The sequence below is a fragment of the Stegostoma tigrinum genome, chromosome 16 (assembly GCF_030684315.1).
Source record: "Stegostoma tigrinum isolate sSteTig4 chromosome 16, sSteTig4.hap1, whole genome shotgun sequence".
NCBI lineage: Eukaryota > Metazoa > Chordata > Chondrichthyes > Orectolobiformes > Stegostomatidae > Stegostoma > Stegostoma tigrinum.
In genome coordinates this window covers 27,685,107-27,707,182 of record NC_081369.1, presented here as the reverse complement: position 1 = coordinate 27,707,182, position 22,076 = coordinate 27,685,107, and the positions used below count along the sequence as shown (strand labels likewise).

The 22,076-nt window shown below is 40.5% G+C and overlaps 1 protein-coding gene across 2 annotated transcripts in view; it reads right to left on the bottom strand.

The window, feature by feature from the left end:
• The window catches only part of brd7 (bromodomain containing 7), a 42,636-nt gene that overhangs the window by 20,296 nt on the left and 264 nt on the right, over window positions 1-22,076 (bottom strand). For both annotated transcript variants that reach the window (XM_048547163.2, XM_048547164.2), the window contains exons 2-6: window positions 14,560-14,762; window positions 12,283-12,412; window positions 7,672-7,726; window positions 3,663-3,807; window positions 1,881-1,991 (exon numbers count right to left, since the gene is read on the bottom strand). In XM_048547163.2, coding sequence (XP_048403120.2) covers window positions 1,881-1,991; window positions 3,663-3,807; window positions 7,672-7,726; window positions 12,283-12,412; window positions 14,560-14,762 — 644 coding nt within the window. The remainder of the gene's footprint in view (window positions 1-1,880; window positions 1,992-3,662; window positions 3,808-7,671; window positions 7,727-12,282; window positions 12,413-14,559; window positions 14,763-22,076) is intronic.

Sequence of the window (22,076 nt, the reverse complement as noted above, 5' to 3'; positions counted from 1 at the left end):
AGGCAGAAATAAAATGGGATTTTGAATACCCAGATATTAATTGGGACAGTTTTAGGTGTGTAAGGTAGAGAGGAAGCAAAATTTTTATAGTGCATCAAGGATAATTTTTTTTTAACAAGTTGTTTAAGATGATACAAAAAGGGCAGGGCAGTTCTGGACCTAATATTCAGAAATGAGCTGTGGCAAGAAGAAGACATATCAGTAGGGAGCATTTTGGAAATAGCAAACATAAGTCAGATATACTCGGGATAATTATGGTAAAGAATACGATGGGCTGGGAATAAAAGTTTGAAACTGGAGAAAGGCTTATTTTTCGAAGATTGGATACAGTTAGACCCAAAAGGAATGGAAGTCACGACTTGCAGATCAGAGCAGGAGAAAATAGCAAATATGTCCCATAAAGATGGAGTAAGACTATGACCAAAGAACTCTGGAAGTCAAAGGATACAAAGGTGAAGGTTAAGAAAAAAAGCTCATGGCAGATACTGAGGGCTCAAAATAACAGAGTACCTGAAGGGGGTATAAAATGTGCATAGTGAATGGGATGGAATCAAATCCAGAAAGCAAACAGTGTACTAGAAAGCACTGATGGGAAGAACAAATTATTTTTAATTTAGAATTCCAGGCAGCAGGGTAATTATCCATAGCAAGATGAAATTATGCCAGTAACTGCCATGCAGTTCAGCATATCAAAATCCCAACATGCAATTCAGCTGTACGTCCGGTCTTTGGCTGATACGGTCCAATAATATATTTTTCATTAATTAAAACAATTAAAAAGACTATGACTTTTATGCTTCTGTGGTTTTGATTATGGACTGAAGTGGGAAAGGAACAGTTTTAAAAACTGTTGGTTGAAGGATTGCTGCACTTTTTGAAAACAAGTAATGTGACATTTATTGTAAGTGCTGTTTCTCTGGCCACTTACTCAAGCAATAGTTGAAGTGTAATTTGCAGACGAGCTGGAGCCAAGGTCGGTGTACAAATGGGGACCGATCTGACCATAGCAGCTGACAGATAGTTCATCATGAGTCCATAGACCAATGACAAAGGCCTTTTGCCCATTAACAACACTGTGATGGGTTGAATAGGTAGCAGAATAGATTTTGGCTGTGATCGTGAGGCCAGAAGTCTGTTTAACATTTAATTTTTTTCTTCAGAAATTGCTGTAAATTGTGACATTTATTAAATAAGTTAGAGACTTTTATAAGTTTGAACCAGTCACCTCACGCCATTTGAAAATAAGTGAAAGTACATAGAGAAGGAAGATTAAGAAGCAGAGATCTGATTAGCACAAAGATCATCTCAGCAAATCCTGTGAACAAGTACCATTGAAATTTTCCAGTCTTTTCCTCCACCCACAGCACCCATATGTTTTCCCCCTCATGTATGTTTCTTTTGTACGTGTAATGATACGTGTGTAAAGTGTGGGAGGAAGGTTTAGAGTTTTAACCAGTAGAGTTACATGCTACCAGTTCATAATGCTTTACCTGTGGCTGCAGTACGTATTTATAATAGATAGGAATTCTCGTTAACTACTGAAAAACAATTCTGTACATAAATACTGATTCTAACATTTTAAAGTTCTTAAGTAGAGACCAAGTATAAGTTTTCTTGAGCCTGAGCAATTAAACCATAATGAAATAGATAAAAAATATATTTGATGATTTAGAGATAATGGGAACTGCAGATGCTGGAGATTCCAAGATAATAAAATGTGAGGCTGGATGAACACAGCAGGCCAAGCAGCATCTCAGGAGCACAAAAGCTGATCTCTCTGATGAAGGGTCTAGGCCCGAAACGTCAGCTTTTGTGCTCCTGAGATGCTGCTTGGCCTGCTGTGTTCATCCAGCCTCACATTTTATTATTTGATGATTTACCTGGCTAAGGATTTTCATTCCAGAGTGCAACAACTTCTTTGCAGCCTTATAGTAGATAGTGTCTGGCCTGTTATAGGTCATGGCATTTTCACACATCATTTTAAAATCTCCCTGTAAAAGAAAGAGATCTGAACTGAAAAATTCGATAGTAGGTTTTCAAATTGTAACCAAAATAAGGCTACTTATACTGACTCAATACACACTTCTATATCTGCTGTGACAATACATGTGACAAACTGGATGATTTATTCTTTTGTAGTATTCATGTGACTCCAACTAATACAGATGGCATTATTTTAAGATGAAGCTGTGTCACTTCAAGGACACAGAGCTTAACTACTGTTAATTATAACGGTGAGGTCCAAGGCTATTCTTAAGTTTGTAGCTCACTGGGTTTCTCTGAGCAGTGCACAATAAATTTGATCAGTGGTTACAGAAATTGTTTCTTTGATAGGTGACATAGAAAATTGAGTCATTGAAGAGTGACAGACAGGAAATTGTGTAGGATGTTATGATTTTACATTAGTTATAAAAATAAAGAACCTTGCACAACACTTGCAAAGTCAAATAATCTACACAGGAGGATAGAAACAGTCTCACATGTAAGTCGACAAATTCTAACCGATCTTAAACAATATTGGATTACTTCTTCAAATATCAATTAAGAGGCTGAATACCAAGAAGCTGATTTTTTTTAAATCTTTAGGCAGTGGTGAAGAGTTCAGGCAATGTTACACCCTCCCTGATTTTCCAGTCTAATGATGTCATTATGTACAGTGGGCTGTCAACTACTCCTAAGGTATTTTGGATATGCTGAAATGGAAAAGGATGCCCCAGCGCAGCTGTGGGAATGTCATTATACGTAACATTTTTATAAACAAATTAAAATTTACATCCACATACCTTAAAAATAATATGCTTGAGAATAGTGTATGTGATACTGACACAGTTTAAATATGAGGTAAGAAAACATGTCTGTTGAAATGCTGGGAACAGGATTCAAGTGTTATTTTAAGTTGCTTGGAAACTGGCTTATTGCTGCAACATGCACAGTACAAAGGTATAAAAGTCTTGCACACATATATAAGTACACTTACTGAAAGGGAAAAATATGCAGGGTTCGGGGAGAAGTGCACTAACTGAATTGCTCACTTGGACAACCAGACACGACGGGGTGAATGGCTTCTGTAATACTGATGTTCAGGAACGCCTGAAAGTGTTTCATATGCAGTAAATTACCTTTATGTCCAATGAGTTAGATTCAACAAAACCAGCAGCTGATATCTACTGGTCCCTTTCTAAATATATGCTGATGTCCCCCCCCCCATAAATGTTTTCTCAAATGTGTAACATTTTTAGCAAGAACATATAACAGATTTCTGATTAGTGTTCTTTAAAATTTTCTCAATTTAAACATTATGCAAGACTGCTCTCCATCTATTTTACTAGAAGTTGTAGAATCCTCTCATTTGCTATATAATCCATATTACTTTAAAAGCAGTAGTTGCATTGGAATTATGAACAAAGGCACATTTACTGTGATTACATTTTGTCAATACTGCTTTCATAACCAAGCAAATCAATTGTGCTGACACTGTATTGAACATCAGAGACTGGACACAGTTCCGGTAACAGCTATGTGCGGACTGTATGAAGCGGGGGGCAGACAGGTTAGAGTTTCTTAAAAGCAAAGTTCTGCTGATTTTTCAAAATCTTTTGATCATATTTTAATATTTATTGCTAATTGGGCATAATGTACAATCAACATTTCAATTACTGTACCTTTAATTCCTCCAGGTCCTGATACTCATTTTTCTTCACCTTCTCCTTCATTGAGCTGAAGTCCATTGGGTGTTTAATGATCAGAGAATATCCAGGAGCAATAAAATCAGTAACAGGGAATGAAAAAAATGCATTGGGGTCTTTCCTGCAGGGGGAAACATAGGGGGGGGGGGAAGATGAAAATTTGGAGGATCAAGTGTGATAAACAAGCTTTTGTAGTATATATGCTGTATGTATATACACAGATTTCAAAACGGAACTTTATCTTGTTACACCTTAATGTGAGTAGCCCAAAATGCAAATTAAACAGCTGAAAGACTATCAGCGATTGTAACAAAAAGCATGACAAAGTGAATATACAAATTCAATAAATACACTTCTTCACGGACACCAACTATTGCATAACTTGTCAAATCCAACACAGCATATTGCACTTCAAAGTTAAGTGATTATCTCATAATTTGAAGTTACTGTTTAAAATCTACTCAAGAAGCAAGGCTCACAATGTAGGACATTATTAAGGCGAAACAGAACCAACATGAGCAATCAAGATCCAAAACTTGGCTATTAATTAAACAAAGTCCACCTTTTGAAAAAAAACTAAAGGCAAGAGCAAAATGCCAGGGATGTGGAAACCAGGATGTAGTAGTCGGAAAGATAGAAATGTTCAGAAGGAACTGGGAAAGAGACATAGCACTGGAGTAAGACACTGTAAGGTACTAGTGGAGCCAGACGAAGAGGAACTACAATAAGATCTAACTCAGGTCTACAAATGTGGTAAAATAAGATGAGCTTCAGGTCAAGAAAGCAAAAAGAGAATATGATGTGTGCTGATTACAGAGGGATACTAAATATTTCTGAATACAGGAAGGGTAGGGTAGCAAAAAATAAAAAAAGGCACAAAGGGTGGCAGTATTGATTAAGAGGATAAAAGACTGGTTTTCAAAGGGTTGTCCCTGGAGGGACCAAGGTCAGAAACTACTTGCTGAGAGTTAATAATGATAAACGTGCCATTACCCTACTAGGCGTATTCTATAAGTTACCAGCTACTAAGAATCATATTGAGGAACAAATCTGCAGGGTAATTACAGAGGGGTATGAGAACTATACAGTAGTTACAGGGGGGGGGTAGGGCTCTTCAATTTTCTTAATATAAACTGAGGTAGCAACATTGGACAGGGACAAGAGGAAGATGTGTTTCTGAAGTGTGCTCAGTAGAATTTTTAAGAGCAGTCTTTCTGACCCAAAAAGTAACGAAATATTTATCAGTCCATTTTCTAGGTAGTAAGGTGGATCAATTTCAGTAGGGGAGCATTTAGGGATTATAGTTTCTTCGATTTTGGATTAGCAATAGAGAAAAGGCATGGGGAAATCTAGAGCAAGCATGCACAGCTACTGGCTGGGATTGAGGATTGGCTGTCTGACAGAAGGCAGAGAGTTGGGATAAAAGGCTCTTTTTTGGAATGGCAACCAGCGACAAGTGGTGTCCCGCAGGGTTCAGTGTTCGGGCCACAGCTGTTCACCTTATATATTAATGATCTGGATGGAGGGACTGGGGGCATTCTGGCGAAGTTTGCCGATGATACGAAAATAGGTAGGACCGAGGAGGTGGGGAGGCTGCAAAAAGATTTAGACAGTTTAGGACAGCGGTCCAGGAAATGGCTGATGAAATTCAACGTGAGTAAGTGTGAGGTTTTGCACTTTGGAAAAAAAGAATACAGGTATGGACTATTTTCTAAATGGTGAGAAAATTCATAAAGCAGAAGTACAAAGGGATCTGGGAGTGTTGGTCCAGGATTCTGTAAAAGTTAACTTGCAGGTAGAGTCCGTGATTAAGAAAGCAAACGTAATGTTGTCGTTTATCTCAAGAGGGTTGGAATATAGAAGCAGCGATGTGCTTCTGAGACTTTACAAAGCTCTAGTTAGGCCCCATTTAGAATACTGTGTCCAATTTTGGGCCTCACACTTCAGAAAGGACATACTGGCGCTGGAGCGTGTCCAGCGGAGATTCACATGGATGATCCCTGGAATGCTAGGTTTAACGTACGATGAACGGCTGAGGATCCTGGGATTGTATTCATTAGAGTTTAGAAGGTTGAGGAGAGATCTAATAGCAACTTACAAGATAATGTATGGCTTAGAAAGGGTGGACGCCTGGAAGTTGTTTCCTTTAGGCGGAGAGACTAGGACCCGTGGGCACAGCCTTAGAATTAGAGGGGGGTAAATTTAAAACAGAAATGAGGATACACTTCTTCAGCCAGAGAGTGGCGGGCCTGTGGAATTCATTGCCACGGAGCGCAGGGGAGGCCGGGACGTTAAATATCTTCAAGGCAGAGATCAATAAATTCTTGATCGCACAAGGAATCAAGGGCTACAGGGAGAGTGCAGGGAAGTGGAGTTGAAATGCCCATCAGCCATGATTTAAATGGCAGAGTAGACTCGAGGGGCCGAATGGCCTTACTTCCACTCCTATGTCTTGTGGTCTTATGGTCTGAAGGAGGGCCAAATTCAGTGAGTTGAGGACAGACTTGCCCTGTCAGCCACTAGACACAGCCTGCAGCAGGAATCCTATAGTCCAGGCCACTTTTACAGGGAGAGACAGGGGAAGAAATGCTAGTGAGCCAATGCACCACTGACAGTGAGCCAAAATACAAGGCCCTGAAACCAGCCATGAGGTGCAGTCCCACTGAGCAGTGGGACAAACAAACCTCGGAGATGGCAGCACACTAGGGACAAGTAAAGCAAAAATGTTATGTCTTCCTCTTAAATTGGTTTTTAAAACAATTATTTCAATGATTATTTTATCTAGCAATGTAGGAATTCAGTCAGTCATTTTGTGTGCCTATTTCTGTTTTTAAAATGTACAAAAATAGTGTTTTTTTCACTAATAAAGACTCCACACAACCCAACACCAGTTTTAACATCGATTCATATCAGAATCAAAGCTTCACTTAATGTCATAATTTTTAGGAATATAATCCCAGAGATAAGACAAACTTAGAATTATTCTAAATTGTAAGGATAGTGATAGCTTTTAAGAGGCTTATGGAACGTGCAGCTGTACGGATGATGAAACTTAATGCAGCAAGACATGAAGTGATACATTATGGAGGGAAGGATAGGGGAGACAAAATAAACTGAAGGGTATGATTCGAAATGGAGTGCAGGAACCTGGGTGCAAGCGTACACAAATTATTGAAGGTGGCAGGATAAGTTGAGGAAGTGGTTAAAAAGTCATATGAGATCCTGGGCTTTACAGAAAGGGTCAAAGAATATAAAAACAAGGAAGTCATGAGGAACCTTGAGAAAATATTGATTCTGTTGAAATGGGAGTGGTGCAACCAATTCCAGGCATTAAACTTTATGAAGCGTTTAGACAAGGCGATGAAAGGTTTATGAGAAGATGTCCCAGGTATGAAAGACTTCAGTTACGGGAATAGATGACAGAAGTTGAGATTGTTTTTCTTCGAGAAGACCGAGAGAAGATCTGATGGAAATGTTCAAAACGAAGTCTGAACAAAGTAGACAGAAAGAAACTGTTTCCTTTGGAAGAGGGGTCAAGAACCAGAGAAGTTAGATTTAAGGCGATAGGTGAGAGAATCAAAAGGTGACATGAGAAAATATTTTTCTATGTAGTGAGTTGCTAGGAGCTGGAATGCTGTATCAGAGGGTGATGGAAACAGATTCAATCTTGCCTTTCAAAGGGGAATTTAATTCATACATGAAGATACAATGAAAATTGCAGGATTATAGGGCAAGGATGGACAGTGGTACTAGCTGAATTGCTTCTGCATAGTGATACAACTATTTTGTGAGTCAATACTGTAGCAATATGTCATACAATCCAATTATTTTCAATACAAATTTCACATTCATTTTTGAAAATGTAGAACAGTTTCAGCTTCTAAAAAAAATCTAAAGTGTTAACAATGCATCAAAATAACTGTTGTCATAGTCAAGTCCAGCTTCCCCATCCATTCCATTATTTCTTTGAACAGCTACTACTTGCCTCTGAAGTTGCCGCAATAGTTGATACTGCAATTCTTGAAAGGGTGTTTGATATTCTTTAATATAAGCAGAAATGGAAGAAATTAACAAGTTAAATGTGTGCCTAAAATTCAATGAAAAACAACGAATATGCAGAGGTCAGAAATTTTTTAAAATTTTTAGTTAAAAATCAATATAAACTCTATATTTAATCTTGCAACTAGAGGGCTTAAATTTAAAATCTTTGACAAAAGACCTAATGGATAAACGAGTAGAATTATTTTCACTCAAGAGTTTTTTGGGATCTGGAACATTCTACCTGAAAACAAAGTGGAAACTAGTTTCTTAAGTAATTCTGAATATATATGGGTGTATGAGGATAAGCAAGATTACTCTTTCAGAGATCCACTGCTGGCACAACACACTGAGTGGTATCTTCTGCGCTGTAGATTCTATCATTCTGTATACGGGCTATGAGTAGCATGATGTAGACAGTGGATTTCAGAGTGAGAGCTCATTTCCCAGCACTGACATCCCTTAACAAACACAAAAGAATACAGACAAAAACATTCAAAATCAGCTAAAGCGTTCTAATAAGATCAACTGCACAGTTTCTCAAACTGTATCAGAGTACGAAAAATGTCAGAGTAATACACATGGAAACAGGCCCTTTGGCCTGAACCATGTTGACTTTAGTGCTCACTCAGCTCATTCCAATTGCCCGCATTTGGTCCACATTCCTCTAAAACCGTCCCACCAATGTACCTATCCAAATGATTTTAACAATGTTCCCATTCTCCCTGCCTCAACCACTCTCTCTGGCAGCCCATTCCATATACGCACCACTCTCTGCATGAAGATGTTACCCCTTAGGTCCTTCTTAAATCTTTCCTCTCTCAACTTAAACCTACGCCCTCTAGTTTTCAATTCGCCATCCCTGGGAAAAAGACCATATGCATGCATGCCCCTTATGGTTTATACACCCCAATAAAGGTCACTTCTCATTCTGCTACGTACCAAGGAATAGAGTCCTATCCTGACCAACCTTCCTATAACTCAGGCCTACTAGTCCTGGCAACATCCATGTAAATCTTCTTTGCATGCTTTCCAGTTTAACAATGTCTTTCTTATAATGGGGTGACAAAAACTATACATAATACTACAAGTGTATAGTAGTCTTACCACGACTTGTACAAAAGTAACATAATGCCCCAACTCCTACACTTCAACTCTGATGAAGGCCAGCATGCTAAATGCCTTCTTCACCACTCTCTACCTGTGACACAATTTTCAATGAACTACGCTCTTGTACTCCTTGGTCCCTCTGTTCCACAACACTCCTTAGGACATTACCATTTACTGTACAAGTCCTACCTCAGTGTGACTTTCCAAAGTTCAACACCGCACACCTATATGTATTGAACTGCATTCGCAAATCATCAGCCCACTTCCTCATCTGATCAAGATCCCTCTGTAATTTTTGATAACCTTCCTCACTAACAGTACCTCCTAACTAATAAAGCCTTGTACATTCCCATCCAGATCATTTACGTAAATAACAAATAACAAAGATTCCAACATGACCCCTGTGGCACACCACTAGTCACAGGCCTCCAGTCCAAGAAACACCTTCAAACAGTACCTTCTGCTTCTTGACATCAAGCCAATTTTGAATCCAATTAGCTAGTTCTCTCTGGATTCCATGCGACCTAACATTCATGACCAGCCCACTGTGCAGGTCCTTGTCAAAGGCCTTACTAAAGTTCATATAGACAACATCCACTGCCCAACCCTCATTTCTCCTCTTGGTTACCTCTTCGGAAATCTCTGAAAGATTGGTCAGACATTGACTTCCCACACACAAATCCATGCTGACTACCCCTAATCTTACCTTGACTATCCAAATGTTGGTTGATTCTGACCCTGAGTATCCCCTCCAATAACATGCCTACCACTGATGTCAGGTTCATTGGCCTGTAGCTCCCTGGCTTATCTTTATCCCTTTCATAAACATTAGCCACCCTCCAGTTTGCTAGAACTTCATAGAGGCTGAAGATGAAGCAAGAAATTCTGCAAGGGCCTCTGCAATTTCTGCTCTAGTCGCCCACAGTGTCTGAGGGTGGATTAGATCGGCTGAGGGCATTTATCCACATTAATGCATTTTAAGCCCGAAAACACCTCCTCTCTGGTAATGCCCATATGGTCCAAAATATCCCCACTTGTTTCCCTTGTTTCCTTAGCATCCATGATTTCCTCCTCGGTAAACACTGACGAGAAATATTTATTAAAAAATCTCCCCCCATCTCCTGTTGTTTCATAAATAGGATTGCCATGTTGACCTTCAAGGGGACCTATTCTAGCTCTAGCCACCCTCTTACTCTGAATATAGATACACAGCCTCTTGAGATTATCTTTAACCTTATCTGCCAGATCCATCTCATACCCTCCTTTTGCTCATCTGATTTCCCTCATAAGTGTGCTTCTTTACCTTTTACAGTTATGTCAGGATTCACTTGAGCCCAATAGATTAAATGCAAAGTATGCCGTCTTCTTCTTCCTGACCAGAGCCTCAATAGCCCTATGAGCTAGGAATCCCTAAATCTGCCAGCTTTTCTCTTCACCCCAAGAGGGACACTGTCACTGGACTCTTGATATCACACTTTTAAAAGCCTCCCATTTGCCACTCGTCCTTTCCTTCAAATAGACTCACCCAAATCGACCTTTGCTAGATCCTGCCTAATGGCCCCAAAATTGGCCCAGCTCAAGTTCAGCATCTTAACCTGTGGAACTGTTCTATCATTTTCCACAGCTATGTTAAAACTAAGAGAGTCATGGTCACTGAGCCCAAAATGCTCTCTGATTGACACTTCAGTCACTTACCTGACCTTATTTCTTAACAGGAGGTCTCGTGTTGCACTCTCCTGAATAGGGCTCTCTACATACTGATTTTGGAAACTTTCTTGGACATATTTGATTAATTTTACGCTCTGGGTGGCCCAGTTAATACAGGGTAAATTAAAATCTCCAACCAATTCTACTCTATTATTCCCACAGATATCCACAATCTCTCTATACATCTGCTCCTCTAGTTCCCACTGGCTATGTGGGGGTCTATTACACAGGCTCAACAGAGCGACCATCCCCTTCTTGTTTCTTAGTTGTAACCAAATGGCCTCATTTGATAAAAACCGAAATAACTGCGGATGCTGTCAATCAGGAACAAAAACAGAAGTTGCTGCAAAATGGAGGACATAGAAACAGAGCTTAGAGAGAATAATCTTAAGGGATCATCAAATGAGGCCAAAAACAGAGGCTGCTGGAAAAGCTCAGCATGTCTGTCAACATCTGTAAAGAGAAAATATCAGAGTTAACATTTTGGGTCTGGTGACCCGAGGATGGGGTTCTGAGGAAGGATCACTGGACCCGAAACATTAATTCTGGTATTTTCTTCACAGATTCTGCCAGACCTGCTGGGTGTTCCCAGCAACTTTGGTTTTTGACTTCATTTGACGATCCCTTAAGAATGTCCTCTCTAAGCACTATTGTTATGTCCTCCCTTATCAAATGGGCAACTCCCCCTCCTATTTCCTGAAGAAGGGTCTAGGCCCAAAATGTCAGCCTTCCTGCTCCTCTGATGCTGCTTGGTCTGCTGTGTTCATCCAGCTCTACACCTTGTTATCTCAACTCCCCGTCCTCGCTTAATTGTATTTCTATCACACCTGTAGCTTATGTAGAACACTGATCTGCCAGTCTTGCCCTTCTCTCAGCCATGTTTTTGTTATGGGTATAAAATCCCAGTCCCCAGAGCCAATCCGTGCTCTGAGCTTATCTGCCTTCATCAGGCCTTGTACGTTGAAATGAATGCACTTTAAAACAGAAATCTTTTCCCTCCCTTTACTGCATCCCAGCTATCCTGAACAGTAAACTTGCCCTTGATGGCTAATGTATTTTCCCCTGACTTCTTGATGGGCCATCTCTTATTCAGAGTCCCAACCCTCGCAGATAACACTGGCAAATCTCCCCACAAGGATATTGGACCTCCTCCGTTCAAGTGTAACCCGTCCCCCTTGTACAGGTCACCTCTAAACCAGAAATAATCCCAATGATCCAAGAACTGAAAACCTTACCCAGTACACCAGCTCCTCACATTCGTCTGGCCTATCTTTCTATTTCTATCCTCAGTGGTGCATGGCAGTGGGAGTCATCCCGAGATCACTATCCTTCAGGTCCTGATTTTTTACTTTTTACCTAACTCCCTATAATCATATCGCAAGACCCCATTCATTTGTCTACCTATGTCATTTGGGCACATCGATACAATGACCTCTGGCTGTTCACCCTTCCCCTTCAGAATGTTCTGCACCCGCTCAGAGATATCCTTGACCCTGGCACCCAGGAGGCAACACGCCATCCTAGTGTCTCTTCTGTAGCCACAGAATCTCCTGTCTGTCCCCTCACAACTGAGTCTCCTAACAGTATCGTTCCATCCGACCGCATCCCTTCCCTCCGAGCCCAGGCATAGTCACAGCGCCGCTGACCTGATTACTGCTTCTAGCTCCCATTTAACACTGAAAAAGTTGGTGCATAAAGTTAAAGTATTAGAGAGATTTTCTGTAAAATATCAAAAACTCACCTTCTATTTTTATTAGAGGAGATGTGATGTGTCTTTCTGGTGGCATTTCAAATCTCGCAGGAGATCGACTCCTTTCTTCCTCTTCCCGTTCACTGAAAGCAGGTTCCTTCTCCCGCTTTTTCTTTTCGTCCTAAAGGGAGAGTAAACATTTTTCAATAATATTTACTTTTCCACCTGGATCTCTAATAATTACAATGAAATCACAAAGTATTGAATGTGAAAGTGGGAACAATTTAATAGCTTGGATTTTTTTTGGTAACAGCAACATTTGAGGCTATCAGTGCTCAGCACAACATAGAAATCAGATTGTCCCGATTCTTTGGCAGCTTCACCATAACAGTATGTTGCCCAGAGGCTCATCGTTCAAATACATAAACAAGAATGTCTCACTAACTTGATTGAGTTGTTTGAAGAAGTGATGAGAAAACATATGTAGATGAGGTGTACGTTGTCCATAAGGATTTCAGAAAGGCTTTCGACAATGTTCTACATGGTAGACTGGTTAGCAAAGTTACACCACTTGGAATACAGGAAGAACTAGCCATTGAAGTTAGGAGACAGAGGGTGGTGGCAGAAGATTGCTTTTCAGACTGGAGGCCTGTGACTAGTGGTGTGCAGCAAGGAATGATGCTGGCTCCACTGCTTTTTGTCGTTTAGACAAATGATTTGGATGTGAGTATAGGAGGTATGGTTAGTAAGTTTGCAGATGACACCAATTTTGGTGGTGTAGTGGACGGCAAAGGTTAGCTTAGAGTAAAATGGGACTTTGAGCAGATGAATGAATGGGCCACGGAGATGCAGTTTAATTCAGTTAAATGTGAGGTATTGCTTTAGGTAGGTCAAATCAGGGCAGGACTTATCTACTTTATGGTACAATCCTGGGGAGTGGTGTCAAACAGAGAGACCCTGGAGTACAGGTTCATAGTTCCTTGAAAGCGGAGTCCCAGGTAGATAGATAGTGAACGAGGCATGTGGTACAGTTGCCGTTATTGATCAGTGCATTGAGTATAGGAGTTGGGAGGTCATGTTGCAGGTGTACAGGATATTGGTTCGGCCACTTTTGGAATACAGCATTCAATTCTGGTCTCCTTGCTATAGGAAGGTGGTCGTGAAACTTGAAAGTGTTCAGAAAAGATTCACAAGGATGTTGCCAGGATTGGTGGGTTTGAGCTATAGGGGAAGGCTGGCTAGGTTGGAACACTGAGGATTGGAGATCAAGGGATGACCTTATAAAAGTTTATAAAATCATGAAGGCCATGGATAGAATCGACAGTCATGATCTTTTTCCCAGGGTAGGGGAGTCCAAAACTAGAGGGCATCGGTTTAAGGTGAGAGGGGAAAGATTTAAAAGGGACCTATTGGGCAACTTTTTCCACACACAGGGTGCTGCACTTATTGAATGAGCTGCCCAAGGAAGTGTTAGAGGCAGGTACAATTACAACATCTAAAAGGCATCTGGATGGGTATATGAATAAGAAGGGTTTCATGGGATATGGGCCGAATGCTGGCAAATGGTACCATATTAATGTAGGCTATCTGGTTAGCATGGACAAGTTGGAACAAAGCGTCCATTGCCATGCTGTATATCTCTATGAATTTGAGAGAAGTAATATACATTTATACACAAGGGCCATTCTCTGCATTCAAAAATAATTTGCTCAAGCCTTCAGCCTTTATTGAATAATGCAGGATCTTAAAGAGCCTGTCATTACCTGGTACTTTATCTATCACAATACTTCAGCCAATCAGAGCTGACTTAGCAACCTGTCAAGACCCTTTCCTCCAGCATTATAAACTGTAGAGAGTATTGGAAATTCAGAACTCTTGCGTTCATTGTGATGAGTACAAGGTGAGCAGTTTTGGCAACGTCTCCCTTTCAGTAAAATAATCTCATCTTTATTCCTCTTTCTATGATTTGGCATTGAATTAAATATTCAACTTCTTGATTCAGACTCTGCACATCTCAGGAAAGATTCTTTGATATAAAAAGAGATACATGGTTGCTTCCTCGATTCAGACACGTCCCAAATTCCTGTAGAGGGCACCACACTGTGTTGGCTCTTTAATTACAACAAACCTCAGTGCAAAAACAGAACATTCTGTGGGCAAATGTAACTGTAACAAACTGCTTCTTGTTTACGCTCAGTAACTCAAACTCTGGTTACTTTGTTGATGCTTTTGATTTAAACAATTCAGGATTGTGACACTACAAACTGCTTTACACATTCTTGGTTTTCTTGTACAAAGTTGTATATTTGCATATGTTGTAACACATACCTTTCTTCTTTTTCTTTCATCTGGGGTTGTGCGTTTCTCTTTTTCAGTTTTCTTTTTCTTCTTTTTCTTTTTCTCCTTGTGTTTGTCATGATCGCATTTATCTTCAATTAAACTTGGCTCATGCCCTAAACTTGCTGTCGACAATTCTGTTATTTCACTACCACCCACTTTGAGCACCAACTTTAGAGGTTTATCGGTATATTCTGTAAAGCAAAAGAATAAACTGCTGTACAGTCTGATTGTACTCATTCCTCACTTATAAGAAAGATCCCAACAGAAAAAGTTAAGAGTTCATTTTGAGAGTGAAGAGAATCACATTAGCAGAGTTAACCCATTTTCCTAATCAACCTGTTCCAAGCATGTTATTATAGGCCTGTGGAGCAGGTGAGACTTGAACCCAGGTCTCCTGGTACAGGCATAGGTACAGTACCGCTGCACCACAACATTTAAATCTTCAAAACCATAATACTTCAAGGCAGGCAGATACTTATTCAATTTCACTGTGCTGGGTGAAATGTCACACTTCAGGAGAACACAAGTATTTGAGAATGAGAATTGATTAACAAATTGCGATTTTGCATCTAAAAGCAACATACTGAAGCCAACTGCAGCACAATATCATTTAGTAAAATCACGTTCAAAACAACATTCCAATCATCAGACCACCAGAAACCGAACATATCATTAAAGATGCACATCAGAATCCAATGCAAGTTCTGATGCGATTCGAAAACTTAAGCCAGTTCCATGGTGCTTACTTGTATCACTATCCAGGAAGTGTTCGATAGACTGTTTTAATCCATCAACCCAGTAACTACATAACTGATTCCCAATCACCCAACTACCCCACCACCATCCAACCTTACCTGACTACTCACCTCCCCCTCAACAGATTGGACCAATCCCTCAACCTGACTACAGAGTCACTCACCAACCTCCTCACCCATCCAACCCACTTACTGATTCACTCATCCATACACCCACATTTAATGGTTGGGCCTTTGAAACAAGTTCAAAAAAGAATGTTCCCTATCTTCTCCCAACTTTACTTCACGATGGATATTCCCAGAGGACACTGTAGTGCTATGACAGCTGGAATCAGACAACCAATAAGGAAGTGAGGAGCAGCACTGAATTGGGAAAATCTATGAGCAGAGGGGCAATCAGATGATCACTGCTGTTTAGAAGATTTGAGCCATATTCTGAGAGATTTACAATCAATGGCACCATCTTGTATAGTATGAATTTTCAGAGAGGGTGCTGCATACAATCATACCCCAAAACTCATTCTTCTCCAGACTGAAGAGGATTATCAAACCCAAACTGAATTATTTAAAATAAATTCTAAGCCAATGAGGTACTAAATAGAAAAGAGAAGATTTTCAGCCTCTTCCATCAAGTTACTCTTGATATCTGATAAAAAAAACTCTATCCAGTGAGAATCTAGCAGACTGAGAAAGACAAGAATCTTACTGCAGAGCAGTGGAAATTCATCTCAAGCAGCTAATGGCTAACTAACCAAAAGGGAGATTAACAAGTTGGCCAAAGATTTCCACCCTGGATACAGTCAGTGATCTAGCTGTGATAACAAAGTGTAGAGCTGGATGAAAACAGCAGGCCAAGCGGCGTCTTAGGAGTACAGAAGCTGACATTTCGGGTCTAGACCCTTCATCAGAAATCCTGAAACGTCAGCTTTTGTGCTCCTAAGATGCTGCTTGGCCTGTGCTCATCCAGCACTACACTTTGTTATCTAGGATTCTCCAGCATCTGCAGTTCCTATTGTCAGTGATCTAGCTGTGTCCACTTTAGGTTTGAGAAATGCTTGTTTCCTTCAAGTTCCCCTCAAACATACTTGTATATCATTGCTTGTAAAATCCACCATAAACCAGCACAATCAGACTGCATTTGAAGACATATTTTCTGTTTTGAAAGTTTTATTTTGCTTCAAGTATTCCTGATATCTTTATTGACCCCTGGACTTCTCACAGACCTAGGAAGTACTTTTTGAAATGTGGTCACTGTTGTAATGTAGGAAACGCATCACCAATTTACATGAAGTAAACTCCTACAAAGACTGTTGTAATAATGATGAGATAATCTGCTCTTGTGACGTTGATTGAGAAATAAATATTAGTCAGAACTCTGGGGAAAACACCAGTTAATTCCAACTGGGGATGTCCTCTTACTTCCACACCTGGTGGACAGAGAGAGAAAAAAAACTTTTGCCGAAGGTGTACTAACAGCCTGAAGACAGGACATCAATTAACAGAACAGTCTTAGCTAGACAACGGAAGAGAGGCAATGAATGAAGATGGTGTGCTCAAACATCAAATCCTGTGCAGCCATAACTAAATGGGATTATAATCGCGACTCAGGCCACTGAGGTCTTAGTGTTACGGCCCATATAGAAACTAGAGCTCGTGACATTCTGGTAGAAGCGGAGGGGGAAGCTGAGAGGCAGTAATATATCTGACGACCTTAGTGAGAAAAGGAAGTGGGCAGTAAATGAATAGAATATTTGGAGATCAGCGTTTTGCAGCTCCTGCCAGTAAATTAATAATCAAACAATCTATAGGGAAGAAACTGCTTTCAGTAAACTTTATCGCTGAATGAGAACACAGAAACTTGTTAAAGTAAAACAGAGTGACCAATGTACTGTACACTGTTGACAGAGTGCAGGCTGCAAGTACAACAGCATGCATTTATCACCTTTACAGAATTGAAACTCCTAAAGCACTCCACTAAAGAGTAACAAAAACTGACATTGTCAAAGGAGATATTAGGAGAATGACCAAACACACGGTCAAAGTGGTAGATTTTAAGCATTTTCTTAAAAGAGCAAAGAGATGTAGAATAGGAGTTTGGAGATGGAAATTCTAGAGCTTGTGACAGCTGAAGAGACACTTATCAACGTTGGGACAAGGAGAGTGGAAGACAGACAAGAGGTAAGAGCTGGATAAAAACATATACCCGAGAGGGAGACAAGCTTGGAAGAGGTGGCAAAGAAAGGGATTTGAACACAATGGTGAAAATTTTAAATTTTAGGCTTTGTTATTCCAGCAGCCAATGTTGGTCAGTGAGCAGAGATGATGGGTGCAGTGGACTTGGTGAGTTAAGGTGTGGACATAAAACTGCTAGACAGTAGAACCTGGGAAAGTGGTCAGGAGGTGACTGGAACAGTCAACTTGGTGGTAATATTAAGCATTGCTGAGGGGTGCAACTGCAGCTGGGCTAAGGCAGGAGTAAAGAACGGCATGATGGAAATGAAGTAACATTTCTTGGCAATGGAGAGGTTACAGAGTTAGAATCTCAGCTTAGAGTTACGTAGGACACTGAAGTTACAAACAGTCCAGTTCAGCTTCAAAGAATATGCAGGGAGGAAATCAATAAATTACTGTAGCGCCTTTAGATTAGATCAGATCAGATCAGATTAGATTCCCTACAGTGTGGAAATAGGCCCTTCGGCCCAACAAGTCCACACCGCCCCTTGGGGCGTCCCACCCAGACCCATCCCCCTATAACCCACACACTCCTGAGCACTATGGGCAATTTAGCATAGCCGATCCACCTAGCCTGCACATCTGTGGACTGTGGGAGGAAACCGGGGCACCCGGAGGAAACCCACGCAGACACGGGGAGAATGTGCAAACCCCGCACAGACAGTTACCCGAGGCTGGAATCAAACCTGGGTCCCTGGCACTGTGAGGCTGCAGTGCTAACCACTGAGCCACCATGCCGCCCACTTTCATACAGCGGAAGAGCATTCTACTTAAAAATATTACATTCATATAAACTATTGAGTCCATAATGCATAGGAGCATAAATTGGCCACACAGCCCATCAAGACCGCTCTGCCATTCAATGACATAATGACTGATCTCATATTCTTCAATTCCACTTTCCTGTCTTTTCCCCGTAACTCTTGATTCTCTTGATAATTAAACATCTGTTTATCTCAGTCTTGAATAAAATTAACAACCCTGCCTCTACAGCTTGAGGTAAAGAATTCTATATTCTGAGAAAGAAGAAATTCCTTCTCATGTCTGTCTTAAATTGGTGAGTCCTTATTCTGAGATTATGCTCTCTGGTCCTAGACTCTCCCACAAAGGGAGGCAATATTTCTGCACCTATATGTCAAATCTGCCAAGAATTTTATGCTTCAACAAGGTCACCTCTCATTCTTCTAAACTCCACTGAATACAGGCCCAACTTGTTCGACCTCTCTTCATATGACAGTCCTTCCATTCCTAGTGAATTTTCTTTAGACTGCCTCTAATATTTTTCTTTAGCTAAGGGGATCAAACCTGTTTACAGTATCCTAGCTATGGTCTGGCTAGTACCTTTTATAGTTTTAGCAAGGCCTCTCTATTTTTATACATTCTCTTTGAAGTAAAGGACAATGTTCTATTTGCCTTCCCTATTTCATGCTGAACTTGATTGCAAGCTTTTTGATTAATGCACAAGGGCTCCCTGATATCTCTGTGCTATAGATTTCTGCAGTTTTTCTCCATTTAAATAAAATGCAGCTTCTCTATTCTTCCTGCCAAAGTACATAACATCACATTTTTCCATATTATAGTCCATGTGCTAAGTGTCTACACACTCACTTAACCTGTGTATAGCTACCTTTTTTGTCGTCTTCTCTTTTCAAATAAAGATGCTACACTTTAGGCAGTTTTTCAATCCTCTTGGGACCTTACCAAGGATTATTGGACGATTACTATTAATGCATCCACTATCTTTGTTGCGACTTCTATTAACATGCTAGGATGTTTCCCAGCAGGTGTAGGGAACTTATTGGACTTCAGTCCCAATGCCTTCCCTAGTATTTTTTTTCCTGTAACGATTGTTATTGTAGTTATTTTCTCTCTTTCTTCTGTCACCTGATTTAGTATTTTTGAAATACCAACTGTATCTTCTACTAAGAAGATTGTTGCAAAGTATTTATTCAACTTCTCTACCATTTCTTTGTTCCCCATTATGTCCTTGGCCTCATTCTCTCAGTGGCTTACGATAATTTTGGCCTGTGTCTTTCTTTTTATATATTTAAAGAAGCTCTTGCTGTCAATCTTGATATTACTTGTAAATTTGCCCTCAAAAAGTTACCCTTTTCCTCTTTTTGGTAGTCTTTTATTGGTTTTTAAAACTTTCCTAATACTCTGACTTACCACTAATCTTTGCCACATTTTATGTTTTTTCCATCAATTTAATGCTATCCTTAAGTTCCCTGATTAAGCATGGTTGACTTATTCCCTTTCCAGAATCCTCCTTTTTTATCTTTTTTTAAAACATGCATGCCATTGCTTCTCAACCATCTTTGTGTTAACCTCCTTTCCTGGTCCTCTCCAGCTACCTTTGCCCTCATTCTTTTGTAATTAACCAAATTTAAGTTCAGCAGAGATAATGGGAACTGCAGATGCTGGAGAATCCAAGACAATAAAATGTGAGGCTGGATGAACACAGCAGGCCAAGCAGCATCTCAGGAGCACAAAAGCTGACGTTTCGGGCCTAGATGAAGGGTCTAGGCCCGAAACGTCAGCTTTTGTGCTCCTGAGATGCTGCTTGGCCTGCTGTGTTCATCCAGCCTCACATTTTATTATCTTAAGTTCAGCAGAGTTGTTATTTACAATCTAAGCTTGCCCTTTTCAAACTGAATGCTAAATTCTTTCATGTTCTGGTCACTGTTTCCTGAGGATCTTTCACTCTGAGATCATTTACTAAAACTGCCTCACTACAGATCACCAGAACCAAAAAAGCCTGATCCCTGTTTGGATCTTTGTTCTCGGAAACTGGCCCAACTATACTCTTATGAATTTGTCCTTGTGGCCAATATGACTACTCCAATCTATACAAAGATTAAACTCACCCATGTTTAATGGCTGCCTTCATTAACTCCTGACTTATTCTCTGTCCCATCACAAAACTACCATTCTGAGCCTACCAGTGTCTTTTTTAAAAAATTTCTTCCCTCCACTGGTAAGGATTCTAGATCCTTTAATTAAAGATTACATTTTGCTATCAAACTTATTCCAACCTGTAGTAACAATGTTACTTCACCACCCTTCCTTCCCATCCATCCTTTTGAAATGTCATATTTTTGAACATACAGTTCCTAAATTTGGTGTCTTCCAACCATGCCTCTAATGAACAGGAGATCATATTCTTAGGGTTAATGTTGTTAATTCATTTATTTTCTAAAAACTCTACACATGCAAGTAAAAGAACCATTAGTTTGACGATTTGCCATTTCTCTGTTTTTGACCGCATTTAATGTTTCTTTTCTGTGTTTGCACACTCTGTTCCTTCCTGTCCCACTCTGCACATCGCTATCTAAATAGTTACCCTATAATGATGCCATATCCTCTTACTTTGTAAGCTTACATTTCTCCTATCACCCCATTAGCTTAAAGCCCTATGTATAGCCCTAGCTATTTGATTCACCAAGGCACTGGGCCCAGCAGAGTTCAAATCAGGCCCATCCCACTGGAACAGTTCCCTTCTACACCAGTATTGGTGCCAATATCCAACAAACCAAAATTTATCCTATCCAATCTTTGAGCAATGCAGATGATCCTAGCTCACTAATAGAGGCTGAAGGCCTGACACTGCATCCTGTGATTATTTCTATTTGGTTCAAGATAGCCCTGCAAACTAATACCTAACAGTTGGAAGGGACTGAGTCAGAGAAGCAGCAGTGAGCTATGAATTACTGCGTTCAGATTAGGCAGTGTATGTGGACTTTCTTCTAATGTCCCCCATATACAGTTTTAATCTCTAAAACCTCAGCTGATGTCAACCAACACTTGAAACTGTTTGGTTTGTGTTGTATGTTCCCACAGACCTACATGTAAGGCAGCGAGTGGAGATTATTTGCGTGCACTGTCTCGGTACTTGGTTTGGATATGTGCAGGTGATCAGAATCCCCCAGCTGCAAGTACTCGCTATTATTTTTGCTACTAGACATGTTCCGGTGAAGGGTCACTGGACTCGAAAAGATAACTCCATCTTTCTGTTCCTAGAAAGCTGCCAGAGCTACCGAGTGTGCCCAGTACCTTCTGTTTATATAAGGAAGGATGGATGTTATAATGTACCACAACACTCCGTTGAGTGACCCCTACAAGCTGCTGATAGAACCTGGGGACACTGCACGGGGTTCTAGAACGAAGTGTATCCTTGCAGAGTGTTAAAGAAATCGCAACAAAATACGACTTGAACCTCTGGCCCAAACCGAGAAGAAACGCCCAAGGGCAAAAGCGTACAGTTAGTGGAGGCGTTAGTAATTCGTGCTGCCCTTTAAAAATAACTACTGCGGTAGATTCTGCTTTTGGCGGACATCCTCCCCTAGGGAACCGTAACATTTCAGGCTATGGGAGGGGTACCAGTCAACATTAACAAGCACCCACAGCAGCGTCTTCACCCTCTCCACACCCTAATCCAAACGCCCGGTTCCTGTAAGACAACCTCAAAACAAATAAACATCCCCTTCCTTCCCTTTCTCATAGTAACCAAGCAGCGGG